The sequence below is a fragment of the Nilaparvata lugens genome, chromosome 8 (assembly GCF_014356525.2).
Source record: "Nilaparvata lugens isolate BPH chromosome 8, ASM1435652v1, whole genome shotgun sequence".
Taxonomy (NCBI): Eukaryota; Metazoa; Arthropoda; class Insecta; order Hemiptera; family Delphacidae; genus Nilaparvata; species Nilaparvata lugens.
Window position 1 is genome coordinate 40,799,896 of NC_052511.1, and position 15,042 is coordinate 40,814,937.

Genomic DNA, 15,042 nt, shown 5'->3' on the forward strand with positions numbered 1-15,042 from the left:
AGTGCTTATGAATATCTATCCATGGTATGAATTTGAAGTAAATCGTTAAAGCAGTTTTCGAGAAAACGGTGAAAAACATGGATTTTTAGTCATTATCCGCTATTTTTCTCAAGAGTATTACGGAGCTCCTGAAATTTTCCCAAAAATGAAACTTATGCCAGTTGATAGGGCTTATAAATAGCTATCCATGGTATAAATTTGAAGAAAATCGTTGGAGCCGTTTTCGAGAAAACCGTGAAAAACATGGTTTTTTAGTCATTTTCCGCCATTTTTCTCAAGAATATTACGGAGCTCCTGAAATTTTCCCAGAAATGAGACTTATGCTAGTTGATAGGGCTTATAAATAGCTATCCATGATATAAATTTGAAGAAAATCGTTAGAGCCATTTTCGAGAAAAACGTGAAAAACATGGTTTTTTAGTAATTATCCGCCATTTTTTCCGCCATCTTGAATTGAATTTTATTGAATTTCTTATTGTCGGGTCCTCATGGTATAGGGACCTTAAGTTTAAAATTTCAAGTCGATCGGTTAATTAGGAATGGAGTTATCGTGTTCACAGACATACACACACATACACACATACACACATACACACACACAGACCAATACCCAAAAAATCATGTTTTTGGACTCAGGGGACCTTGAAACGTATAGAAAACTTGAAATTGGGGTACCTTAATTTTTTTTGGAAAGCAATACTTTCCTTACCTATGGTAGTAGGGCAAGGAAAGTAAAAATTAATTTTCTACTAAAAACAAGATTTAAAAGATAATGTTTTCTGTCATATTCACCTTTCACATTCATATTGAAATAATTTTAATGATATTAAGAGCATGAATGGTATTCTTCTTACACCAATCATGTATCTTCAAAACATAAATCAGCTCGATATGATCAGTTCATAGACTTGAATAGGGAATCAGCTCTTGGGAAAAATCCTCCTGAAAAATATGATGTTGAACTGAAATGATCAAAGAAATTCAAGGGAAATTCCAATTATTGGAAACATTATATCTTAATTAATTATTATGGGAGTTTATTTTCAAACTTAAGAAGAGTTTGAAATTTTTTTGTACCATGGTAGCCTTAATAGTTTTTTTGTACATCTATAGGGGAAGAGTGATGCAATTTTTACTTAAATACAAAAAAATTATGGTATAATAGACCCTTCTCACTATCTAATAATTTCCTTTGTGCAGAATAGCCAACAATTGAAGAGCTAATTTCAGTGAAGGTCATGCATGAAAAGGATTACATCAATGAATCATGTCTTCCTGTACAATTTAATAATTTTATTTATGAAAGTATAAAATTAAGTTTTGATTCATTCACATGATCATGGCCATAACATTGCCCATGAGCATGAAGCTAAACCTAAACTTAGAATTAGTTAGTCTATCGATATAACTAATGATTACACAGTAATAATTTTTTATGATACAATTGTTCAGCAAAAATATCTTACAAGATTCTCAGTATAAAATTGTATGAGATGTTGATACAAAATTTATCATGATATGGAAGTTTGAAGCAGTCTTTGAATGTATATTAATTTATTAATGTTAACAACTGCTTGAATAATCACAAAAACATGTTGAAAAATTGTATTAAAATTGTCAAAAATTTTGTAAAAAGTTTCTTAAATTTATGAGATTCATGCAGTCAAGAGCAGTCTAAATAAAGCAGTCTTAGAGACAAGAAAAGTAGGAGCGAACTTCCTGAAAATGTTATTGCTAAAGATTACAGGCACAAAAGCATTATGAAACTATGTAGTTCTCTACTTGACTGGAAATCCTAGAAAAAAATGAAAAGTAAACATTTATATTGCTTGACATTTCATCACGTTTATTTGGAATTTTAAAACATTTCAACGTCATCAATGAATATATATTGATTTGATTAGTTTATTAATAGAATAACATTGTAGTAGCTTTTTTTTAATTAATATAAGATAATAGATTAAAAACACAAGTTAAAACTAGTTCGATGTTCCACATCATCTTCCAGTTGATGTTTCATCATCGAAACTAGTAGTTTTAATTTGTGTTTTCAATCAATTATTTCATATTAATTCCAAAAATAGGGTACTACAATGCTATTTTATAAATAAAAAAGTAGCCCTGAATTACATACATTTTAAGATTATTTTATAAGCTTCATAAAAATTCTGGAGCTCATGTAGTTATCACTATAATATTGAGTTTGAAATGTTTCCTTCGCCCTATTTCCATTCCTTACAGAGTTCTATTTCCTCTGTTGCACCTATAAATTCTTTTCCTCTAAATTCCTTCCAATTTTTCACTATCTTCAAAAAGTTATATCATGTTTACTTTCTTCTGGTTGGATAAACAAATGAATGAATGAATATGTTACTAATATTTCTCTCTTCAACCCACATGTCGAAACTCAACTCAAATCCCTTATTAATCTCTCACCCTATCCTCCAAGCTTCAATTTTCCACTCAGCTTGCATGTATTACTCTGTAACACATCTATCTAAAACCGGAATTTCTTATTAATTTCTCAACCAACATCTTGCTATACCACCTTACTAGATTCCCATAAAGTATATTCACGGTTCACCAGCGCTGCCTCACATGATAAATAACTTAACAAGCTGCTCAATTAACACAGTTGCAATACAATAGAGGCGATACTCGTTAGTTAATTTATTAGGTGCAAGATCGACTCCCAAGGAACAGGAAGCTGAATAAGCGTAACCAAGTATCGCGATCCCACTTTAAATTGAGTTAGTAACAGTTAACTTATAAACTTGTTGGATGGATTGGCAGAATAATAGTGTAGTTTCACAGCGGTTGAGCATATATCTATAATACTACATTATATGAATCTAGTATATCTATATTAATTGATAAGATGCTTCACTGGTTTTGTGTTAAGTTAGAAGAACTCGTTTTTTGATCCTGTTTCTCTAGGCGTTAATTATTTTAATAGTACTGTAGTTGCAATTCGCCACATAATTATAAAGTCTGCATCGTTGCAAAAAGCTCTGGCCTTGTTTTTGGTTAGCTTAACTTACTTCCAATTGGTACAGTATTTGGGTTAGATAGTTTACTGGAAATAACCGTTTTATAGTCAGTTCTCTTTCGAGAAAACTGTAAGTGTGAATCGGATATTTATTTATAATTAGGATCATACTGTAGAGTGTTCAAAACGCCTATGAGACGCGGGACGCGGGAGCGGGACAATTCTAAAGTCGTTAAATGGTTAACATTGCTTTAATCGTTCCTGTGTCAGTGCGCTCAAGACTTGGTCTTCAATTCAGCTTTAGTCTTAATTAAACTTAGTCTTGAAGAAAAGTCTTCAATTCCTTTGAAATGATAATTAGATCATTCCAAAAATCCCTCAATACACATAATACTCAGAAATTTGGATTTATTGATATTGATAAAAATTCTAACATGTTCGTAGAGGTTTGACCAATCAGGTAAATCCTTCCCAGTAGAGGATTATTTCTAGACAAATTGCTTCAGTGAATGAAGGATAACACTATTTGAGTAAAGAATTGTGAAAACTATTTTCAAAATATATCCATAAATTAAGATTTGGTTCTTGTCCAATTCTTGTAGATTAAATATTCATGATGAGCAAGGGTTTTACCACAGAATACAGCATATACTACATGTTGTATTCTATATGTATTCTATATTATGTTGTAATCTGTGGTTTTACTAATAAGATTTCAGAAAGACTCTTATATGGAATGATTTTTCGAGTATAAAATAGATTCCAGTCTTGTAGAGATTACTCATAAAATCATAATGCTATAAATGTTTCTCATTTAAAAATCACAATGTATTTCAACAACATCGAACATGTATATTTTCATTCACGGTGTAAAAGAGAATATGACTCGAATAATTTACTATGTAAAAGAGAATATGACTCGAATAATTTACGGTGTAAAAGAGAATATGACTCGAATAATTTACGGTGTAAAAGAGAATATAACTCGATTAATTTACGGTGTAAAAGGGAATATGACTCGAATAATTGAAACCTTCTGGGAATCATTCTATGATGCATGGAACTACTAGAAAAAATGGAATTTCTATGGTAGAGAGGAATATTACAGTATTAATAACAATGCTGAACATCTTACAACTATTTGCAACAACACATTCAAGAGATAATGTCAATTATATATTGATGTATCAAATAATTTAAACTTAATAATATCAACTATTTACACTATAATTACAGAATTGAGAAGTTTAATAACCATTTTACCCTAGAACAATCCTAGAAATGGGAAATGAGTTTTATTTAAAGGTTTGATTCTGTGTTTACACCAACTAGTACTGTACTGGTCTCTTAATTTGTATGATACGTTCTACATTTTCTAATCTTAGACCAATGAAGTAGGTACGAAATTAACGTTATCTGAAAAAAACAATTGAACTACCATTTCGTGGATAAGGGAAGGACAAGAATATGCAATGAATGAGAACTAATATTGTTTAGTAATTTAGAAGTTCTACCAGTGAAAAGTTAATAATAATTGCAAGCTACTCTTCTTCTACTCATCTTAGTGATGATCTATCCCGTCTACCGGTACTACAAATATAAGATGATTTTATAAATTCACTAATGAGCTATGAGTCACTGATGAAACCGTGATCTGGTGAAATTATTTTCTTATATTACCATGAACTGATGAATACTCATACAGATGGAACAAAATTTACTGTTATGGAGGATAGCATATTGCCAATACAAACTGAAAATCCTACCACTTTTGGTAGATTTCTGGTTCTTCTTGTTCAATAATTTTGGTTGAAGAACAGCATGGGCCTACGAGTAGTAGATCGAACAAGAATGATTTTCTGGTATTCTTCGCAGGGTAGTTAGTTTATCTTGGAACATGGCATTCTTTAAGATTATCTTTTCTCGTCTAGTTACCTATTTCTTCATGTTCTTTCCACTGAGTTTTTCAGAATATTAACAGATTTTCCCACAAACTAGTATTTTTTCAGTACTCACATTTAGAAAGTTCAGTTTCACATTTGGGAGTTTCTCCATTTCTTTCAACTTGACAGCAAATTCAAGTTCTATTTGAAAAGAGTGAATTGATAAAAGTATTTTATAGTGTATGAGTGTATTAAATAAGTTCAAACGATACTTCTCGATCAAATGATAAATATCTTCAAAAGTATTGATTTCAGAAGAAATTTTCTGGACAATCATTTCATGTTTTCTACCAGGTTTCTAAACACGAGTTTTGGAGAATCTCTCTCCTTTCCTCACTTATCTTCTTTCACTAGTCGGTTCTGAACTGAATTCTATTAGACAGCGTTGAATAGTTTTTGAATAGTTTCATTGATGGATAATTACAAAGCAGAGATGTTTATGGGAGATTTCCAACCAATTTTTACACTTTCTTAACCTCACGAGTCGGTTTTGAACAATCCTAGAAGAGTTAAAACGATTATGAACAAGTTTGGAAGCTTTGAACAGTCTCATTGATACAAACATTACAGAGCAGAGAAATCCACGGGAATTTTCCGTTCAAGGTTTTCCTTCTTCCTTTTCCTTTCATGAGTTGGTATCAGATAAGAGGTGCTCTGCCAAGAACTGTGATGACGCAATTTTCAGGCAATCTTCTTCTTCTTCTTGTGAGTGGACATGACGTAGAACGAGTGCAGTTTCCCGTTGGCGGCCAGGTACTTGTGGAAAGCCTTCTTGGTGGGTCCTTTCGGCTTGTAGTAGGAGACAGCATGCATCTGGGCGAGGTCGTCGTCATGACGGAAGTCGTGCACGTCTAAGGTGCTTTGCCATTTCTGGGCTGTAGATGACGAGGAGTGGGGATGGATGTTGATAAGAGAGCTAGGATGAGAGCTAAGATGAGAACTAGGATGTGCGCTAGGATGAGCGTTAGGATGTGCGTTAGGATGGAGACTGGAATGAGTGTTTGGATATGGATGGATGTTGGGACGGGCTCGTCTTGCCTGCAGTGATTTCTCAGCCAATGGCAGGTTGAGTGGACTGATGCGCGCCGGACGTCCGTTGGAGAAGAAGCCGACACCCAGCTTGTCAAACGGCTGAGTCAGCGGACGACTGTGTGTGTAGTAGTGGGGCGCTGGAGGAAGTTTCACTACCACCTAGCACAACAGACAGAAACGGAAGAAAAAATTAAAATCTGTTGAAACTCACATAGTTGAAACACTCAAAGAATGCTCTCACTAAAACAATATTATAAATTTTCAAAATGATAAAAACATCGAACACAACTAACCGGCTCTGTTGTAGCTTGTAGGAAGTTAATTTTGAGTACAATTAGAGAAAACTTATACATTCTTATACAAAATTCTTATAAAAACTTACAAATTTATCAAGAGATTGTTTCATTCTATTCTACAACATAGAATTACAGACAGAAACTGTTCCCTGTTTTCAGGGACTCTGTAGAACTAATTTGTAATAGACGAAGGCCACAAAAATGTCTCTCTTATTTACAAGGCCACGAACCTTTTCAAATTCAAACTCAGATGAAAAATACACTAAAACTCTTAATAAAATTACAATTCTACAAACCTATAAAAACATCAAACATAACAAATTGGCACTATTGTAGGGAGAGAAGTTCCACTACATTCTAGCCAAGAACAAGAACAGAAAATTGTATTAATCAATACAAACTGGGGATTCTGTAGAATTATTGATTTTTTATTCAATGAGTTGAAATTGAATTTCATTTTCGAATGAGAACACATAACGCTATCTAGTTCCTCAGTAGAGCAAGAAAAGGAAGCGTGTTATTAAATTTATTTTCAATTTTTGGCCATTTAGAGCAACTCTGAAATAATGTTTTCACTTCAAGGCACTGAGCCTGTGTACTGTAAGTACCTTACTAAACTACTTTGATAATGATGAGTACCTTCTTACTTAATACTATTATACTTTTAATAATATTATTGATACGATAATACTTTTTACACGGCTCTTCTTCGAAGACAGAGAGACCCGATGCTCTTTCCTTCACTAATCACTCCCACTACCTAACAGCATTCTCCCTACTTTTGTGTCAGTATACAATTGTGCGCAGCATGCTTACTCCTCTCCACTACTCTGTCCATGCTACTGTGCAAGGAAAAATCGGAATTCCCCTTTTCATGTTAAATGTAATATCTCTTGGACTATAAAGCCTTGATACAAAGTATTCTGATATGTACCATGAACCTTGACAATGAGTAGATTGATATAGTATCAGGTACTCATCATATGCTCAGGATCCGATGCTTTGAGAGGCTCACGGAATTTGCAAAAAATTATAACTGTTATGAAATAAGAACACACATATATTGTCAAATTCTACAGTTTTATTTGGTACAGGACCATGGTTTCGTGACCACACACGTCACATTTTCAAGCTGTTTTTATAACTGTTGTTAATGTGAAAATTCGTTAGTGATGGTTTGATTCAATAACCAAATATGAGACGAGTAATAGATATTAGACTCTTCAACCTTCTCCATCCTAAAACTCCAGTCAATTTCAATAGGAAATTGGTTTAAATACACATACAAAAGCAATTGTAATTGAAAGCGGAGAGTACGCGAATTCCATTCAATAGAGACTCTGTTAAATTCCCTCCAATAATAACAATCTTAAATATAGTTCATTCACAGAGAAAAGTTTGTAATTTGGGAAGAGCGCATGAATTCCATTCAAGAAGAACCTGTGGTATCAAAACAATCTACAAGTTAAATTAGACTTGGAAGACAGTTTTCAAAACTATTTCATTCACTTTTTCATGGCAATAAACGGTGAAAGGAGAGGTGTGCCTCCGTTTGTTAACTCTTCTATGACATTTTTGTATATTTTACAGAAGATGATTTATACCTTTCGATGTTAACAAGTATGAAATTACGTCGTTGAGTGCATCTGTCATGCTACACAGCATGACCTTTCATGAAAGTCCATGTTTGTTTCATGCTTGCTCGGCTAGAATACTCGCTAACGGTTCACCGTAAACTCACTGATCATAATTTTAATGTTCTTCCAGCATTATAGCATAACTACATAAAATCACAGTTACATCTAATATGATTAGATTGACGGAAATGTACGAAAGTCATTGATGAAGGAATATTAATATTGATGTATTTATGAGTGTTGAGATCGATAATGAGATCTGCTTACATTCCCAAAAAAGCCGAGACAAATTGGATAATATAACCTATACTAACTGATTACTATTCAATAATTAGTCACTTGATCAGTTTATTACTATTCTAATTGAAGAAAAAACAGGAAGATGATACATGTAATGATGAATATAAGCATTCATATTCCCAATCAACAACAGGAATTATTGGTGAAAACCCAGTAAATGGCTGTCACAGAATAAAAACTGTATCTATATCTATCTAACTCTATCATGCAATAAAAAGGCAAGTAATTATTTTTATCAAGAGAGTTATCAGAAGCATTGAAGATTTTGCATTTGACATAATTCAGGGTTGCCCACAGAGGGGGCTTTTGGACGCAGACTGCGTCCTCAAAATTCATAATGGAGGGGGGCTCAAAATCAGGGGGGGTGAGCAATTCTGCATAATTCCTTGTAAGCGTCCGGAATTAAAAAACTATATTATTTATAAGTTGACTACTGTTGGGAATGTGAAAACTCAATAATATACATTTTTATAGACTAGCTTCTTGGTTCAAGCATCAAGATTTCAAGAGGGATGATCATTTTGGAAGATTTATCTCTATCAAAAAGTATAAATTTATAACTTTTCGTTCAACGCAGTTTTCTAATATTTTAATAACTTCTTATAAGTTTCAATGGCGTTTTTGATGAATTTAACAATAATGGCGTTCTTCTCTAAGTTTACTGTAGATCCTTAGTAGGCTGACTTACTGAAATAATTTTCTGAAGCAAACCGAAAAATATTACAGTATTAAAAAAGCACATCAGTAACTCACCGGTGTCAAAGAATGTTAAATGGCTGGTATTGTGGTCAAAATTAGATATTGATAGTTGAAAACTTATTTATGAAAACGTGAAACATCTTATTAAAACTCAAGTCATAGTTTCTGTGGGGCTATGCTTCTCTTTCACTACAAAATAAACCGTAATATTTCATTCAGTTTTCTGGCTTTTGAGTGGACTCGTATGAATGATTTTTGTTAATAATTAATGGTGTCAACTTTCTCAGCCGATCACCGAATGAATTAATAACCAACTTTCATAATTGGAACTTTCATAGTTTTTTTTCTAAAAACGAGTATTAAAATCATTAGAGAAATATTGAAATGTCAGTAACAAATCAAATGCTTCAAATTACTTCACGCAATGCTATTTGGTCGTTCCACTAGCCCCATCAAAACAGGCCACGCCTCCAGCCAATCACAAGCAAGCAAGCAAGGCGTTGACAACTTTCGCCTGGTGGTTATCTAGACTACCGCTAGATAGCGTTGCTTCCTCTATTCCGTGGGATGAGATTTGAGTCAAGGCAACGAAGTATGTTATATAGCTAGGTCTATGTTAAAATAGCAGTGAAGGAAGATGGGAGAACAGTCTTGCTGATTCTCTTATTTGCAACTTTCATCTAAGAAAGATAGCTGATACTGGTATACCTGATGTAATATTTACTGTTCATTCTCGTTGAACATAATAAATTATATTAAATTCGTCATTATTATTTTTATATATATTTCAATGATTGAATAATACACTATAATAGTGAGATTGGATATTCCGATAATTAATTCTACTTCTACATTGCTGAAAAACGATCTGGCAAAGTTGCGCTTGCGGAGCTAGAAAAGAATATCACAATCTGCTGAGTCGAATGATAAAGAAGGATAGCAACGTCAATGTTAATCAAATACTGCCATTATAACGTGAATCTCACTAAAGCTAAAGATAGCGTTGCTTCCATCTGAATATTCCGTGGGATGAGACTTCAGTCAAGACATCGAAGTATTTCATGTTATAGCATAGAATAAACAATCTAGGTTTTCTCTGGTTATAGTTATAAATATATTGATAAAATAATAAAAACAATATGGAAACTTGAAGTACCCTTTATTCCATGAACAGGAATTAAATTCAACTTATTTCAATTTATTCCATAAAGGGTACTTCAAATTTCCATATTGTTTTTATTAATTTGTAAAAGTAGCCCATTCAAGTGAAGTGTTTTGATAAAATAATGTATGCTCGTTGTAAGTGTTCAAACAAGTAGGACAGTTAAAAGTTGTAATTTATTCTACATATTGTTGAAATGAAAACTTACCACATGAGAATCTCCTGGACGAGCTCCCCTTGACTGACTCGCAAGTCTCTTCCTATGATGACTGGCTGAGGGACCCTTCAGCTTCACTAGTCCTAACTTCCTTAGCAGATCAGCATTTTTGGCCGTTTTCTTGACCGCTGCACTTCCTATCCTCACTTGCGTTGTCTCTTTGCTGGCTGATTTCGTTGCATCGGCAACCTCGTTATGTGTCTGTCTCTCTTCTCTTTCAGGTTTCTCTCTTCGTTCCAGGTTGTCGTCAGCGAAACAGTAGCCGACTAACAGGGACGCTGCCAGTAGCACTTGCCACCTGCACAACAAAAACTTAATTTTAGAAACATAATAAAAGCCAAAAAGTGGAAAATGGAGTTAAAAATAAGCCCAAAGAGCACAACAAAATAACAGAACATGGAATAAAAACCAAAAATGTGGAAAGTTTAGAAAGTCCCAAGTCTCAAGAACAGAAATTAAGAGAGTTAAAAATAGACCCCAATAACACAACAGAACTACAACACACTGAAAAACCCAACTTGTGGAAAGTTGAGAAAATCCCAAGCTGAGAGAATAAAGAAGAGAAAATTCAAGAAGAGAAGAATAATAGAAACGAATATTGATTATTGATTGATTATTTGCCTTTATTAGGGCGGAGTTAGGACTCCTGGTCCTCTCTTCCACACAACCCTTTACAAAATAAGATAAAACTTACATAAGAATACAAGTTTTTTCAAGATAGAGAAGAGAAGAGAGATTGAAAAAGAATGATTGAAGAAAAAGAGAAATTAAAGAGGAACGAGAACAGGAAGAACCATATTGGGTGGGAAGAACAGGAAGAATAATTGTATTGCATAGAATACTATGAGAAAACCAAATGTTTTTTAATAAATCAAATTCTATGAGAATACCACACAATGAAAAAATAATGTCAATTGAAGTGTTTCTTGAATAACATTACCAGAAAAAAAAGAGTGTCATCACATTGAATGCGTGTATGTGCAAGTGCACGTCAGATCATGCAAAAGCCGAAGAAAAATATTTGGAAAGTGTCATTGATATAACTGCTCACACTGAACTCAACAAGCAAGTGCAAGCGTTCAGTGTGTGTTCCTATTGCTCTTCCCAATTTTTGTTTCTCATCTGTACGCTTGGTCATGCATAACCAAGCTTGCACCTGCACATTTTATACGCATTCAATGTGATCACACCCTTAGATATCAAAAGAAGAAAAGTCATGTGTAGATGGAATACTAAGAATCTTGTTTAAATGACTATTTTCTGAGAACTGCGGAAGAAACGAGAATGAGAAAAAAGTTGAGAATAATGGAAAAAACGAGGAGAGCGGAGTAGTATGAGAGAGGGTGAGTTAGACGTGAAACAGAAAGATTAAGGAAAAACAGAAAAGATAGAGTGGAGGGAAAAGAGAAGAGAAATATAAAGAAAACCCAAAGAAATAGATGGATAGGATGTAAAATTCAGTAAATAACTAGTTTTTGAAAACCGAACAGTGAAAAACAAGAGCCAAAGAAACATGATTGGAAGGCAGTTCATGAAAAACATAATTGTTCATACGCATAAAGATCTTGAGTTTTCATAATTTCTGAAGTTATGAGGAATTTCTGAGCAAAGAACTAAATGGGAAAGCAGCTATAGACTTCTTACTTAATGAATGCATCATCTACAGAGCTTGTTAAATTTATACGTTTATGAGAGGTTCAAATGAAAAAAGGGTACCCGGTATTGGAACTTGGAAGAGTATTTAACAAGTGAGAAAAAGAAGATTGAAGATGGAATGACTTGATAAACCATGTAAAAACCATGAGTTGTTGTTGAAGAGGAAGACCAAGAATGGATTGTTTAATTCATCGGTATATTCAGGGTGATTCATAATTATGGTAAAATATTTTAATAGGTGATAGTAGAGGTAAAAATAAGAAAAAAAGTTCATATAAACATATATCCATAAACGCTTCATTAGCGAGCTATACAGGGTGAAAGATTTCGCCCGGAATTCAGTTCCTCTGGTGAAATACACCGATGCTGAATTGTTTCGGGACTAGTTTTTGAAAAACTTATGCTGGATTCATAAGGAAAAATATCTGAAAAATTGAATAAAACTAGTCTGGAAGCTGTAGTGTGAGTAGTTTTTGAGAAAAAAGTTGAAATATGCAAAAAATTTAAGTAGAAAAACACAGACTTCTACGTTTGATGCCCAATAACTTTCTTCAATGACAAGTAAACAAATAATTTTACGAAATAAAAATTGTAGAGAATTTGATTCTGAAAAGAATTATGTAAGCTGTGTATACTAAATTCAAATAAAAGTTGAATAAAATGTATTCTTATGTAGAAACATTACACCATAAAAATTTGCTGTTTTATGAGGAGAGAACTAATAACTCATAGGTTGTAGCTGATTGCAAATAAAATATTCGGTTTTTTATGGAAAGTTTTTTTTTATATGAAAGTAGCATATCTAAATGACATTAAACTTATACCAAAAGACTAGTAGATTATGCCATTAAGCCTGGGAGGAAGCTCAAACAGAAGTACATGATCTCCTATGATTCCTGCCCAAATGTTTACTGAAAACTGATGTTGTGGAAGATTAGGATTGATGGCATGAGAATTCTCAGCTGCCCAAATATATTGGTTGTGGACATTAACGATAGCTGTTCTTGTAAATTTTGCCTCGTCGGTAAATAAAACGGTTGTTAAAAAGTTTGGGTAAACAAGTTTTACTAAAAACCATCGGCAAATACCAGCACGGGGAATACAGTCTCGTGGCAATAGAGTATGAACTTTCTGGAGGAGGTATGGATGTAATTTTTGCTATTTTAGTATCCTCCAAATAATAGATTAATTGACATTAAACTGCACTGACAATAATTATCTTGTGCTCTTCTCTGGATGTTGATAAATTTCATTCAGAACTTGTTCTTCTAACTCAACAGTCATAGTAGATCGGGGTCTGCCTACAAAAATGTGCTCTTTGGATATCAAAGAATCTGTTTCAGACAGACGTTGATGAATAGTGGCAAAAAACCTTGAACTTGGACATATTCGGTTAGGAAAGTTCTCTTGATACAAATGTCTTGCTTCAGTACTATTACAGTAGTGTCCCACTCCATACATTAAATGCATGTCAGCTAATTCGGAGTATGAAAAATGTCTAAGATTACCTGCCATTTTTTAAAAAGTTAACACTCAACACAAAAGCAAAGTGGAATGGTTACAAATAACTGGTTAATAGATTAAACAAGAAACACAGCGCGGTTACAGTAGGCCTAACTTACAGTTTGCTTTTTTTTTTGTTCAACAGTGAGCTAAAATATTTCTGAAAATAATTTTCAGCTGATAATTTCATTTGAATATTTTCTCATTTAAAACATAATGAATCAGCTGTTTTGGAACAGCTGTTATTAAAATCCATGTTTTATTTGCAATCAGCTACAACCTATGAGTTATTAGTTCTCTCCTCATAAAACAGCAAATTTTTATGGTGTAATGTACTACATAAGAATACATTTTATTCAACTTTTATTTGAATTTAGTTTACACAGCTTACATAATTCTTTTCAGAATTAAATTCTCTACAATTTTTATTGCGAAAAATTATTTGTTTACTGGTCATAAAAGAAAGTTATTGGGCATCAAACGTAGAAGTCTGTGTTTTTCTACTTAAATTTTTTGCATATTTCAACTTTTTTCTCAAAAACTACTCACACTACAGCTTCCAGACTAGTTTTATTCAATTTTTCAGATATTTTTCCATAATGAATCCAGCATAAGTTTTTCAAAAACTAGTCCCGAAACAATTCAGCATCGGTGTATTTCACCGGAGGAACTGAATTCTGGTCGAAATCTTTCACTCTGTATAGCTCGTTAATGAAGCGTTTATGGATATATGTTTATATGAACTTTTTTTCTTATTTTTACCTCTCCTATCACGTATTGAATTATTTTACCATAATTATGAATCACCCTGTATATGCTAGCATTACCAAGTAAAGCTTTCGACAACGAATACCAATAATTCTTTTTCCATTCAAAGCATTAATAAGATTAAATTTTGTTGAGTTTTCATTAACATCAGATCAACATTGTATAATAGAACCTAGCTATTAAATAAGTAAAGCTTTCGATAACGAACACCAATAATAATTATTTTTCCATTCAAAGCACTACTATAATTAAATTTTGTTCAGCTTTCATTAACATCAAAACAACATTGTCTAATAGAGCCTTGCTATTAAATACTTTTCACATAATTATCAATTCAGCTCCTCCCCTTTCTAAACTATGTATGACAGATGACAGTAGGAGCCAATCACAGCACTATATTCTGACTCGGCTCAGCCAATCAGAAGCTGTCTACGCTGATTAACGCTGACAACCAATATTACTACATTTCTAATAACAAGTAGTAGATTAGCTTCATTTTACAGCAATATTTTATTATTATAAACTAGCAGGTAACCCGTGCTCCGCAAGGGTCTAATTGAAAACTTGACCTACAGAAATCTTGAACAATTTAAAATAGGCCTATAACAATCCTCGATAAATTAGGAATCCATATACAAAATCTCAAGTACACCAGTCCAGTAGTTCAGACGTAATGATGCGTCATTCGTGAATTTTGAACTCTTTCCACTGTCGGTCTTTGTTTAGAGTGGGTTTCGAACTCCCTCCCTCTATACGGTATTTTGCCCGGCGCCAATCAATTACTATGAATTGATAAAATTAAACTAATAAAATTGAATTGATTTGAATTGATAAAATTGA

General features: G+C 33.1%; 1 protein-coding gene across 1 annotated transcript in view; it reads right to left on the minus strand.

Moving 5' to 3' along the window:
- Positions 1–1,278: 1,278 nt before the first annotated feature.
- Positions 1,279–15,042, minus strand: part of LOC111046503 (guanine nucleotide exchange factor subunit RIC1) — a 53,911-nt gene continuing 40,147 nt past the window's right edge. The window contains exons 2-3 of the mRNA XM_039434764.1: positions 10,267–10,573; positions 1,279–6,123 (exon numbers count right to left, since the gene is read on the minus strand). Of these exons, the coding sequence (XP_039290698.1) occupies positions 5,614–6,123; positions 10,267–10,573 (817 nt within the window). The 3' untranslated portion in view covers positions 1,279–5,613. The remainder of the gene's footprint in view (positions 6,124–10,266; positions 10,574–15,042) is intronic.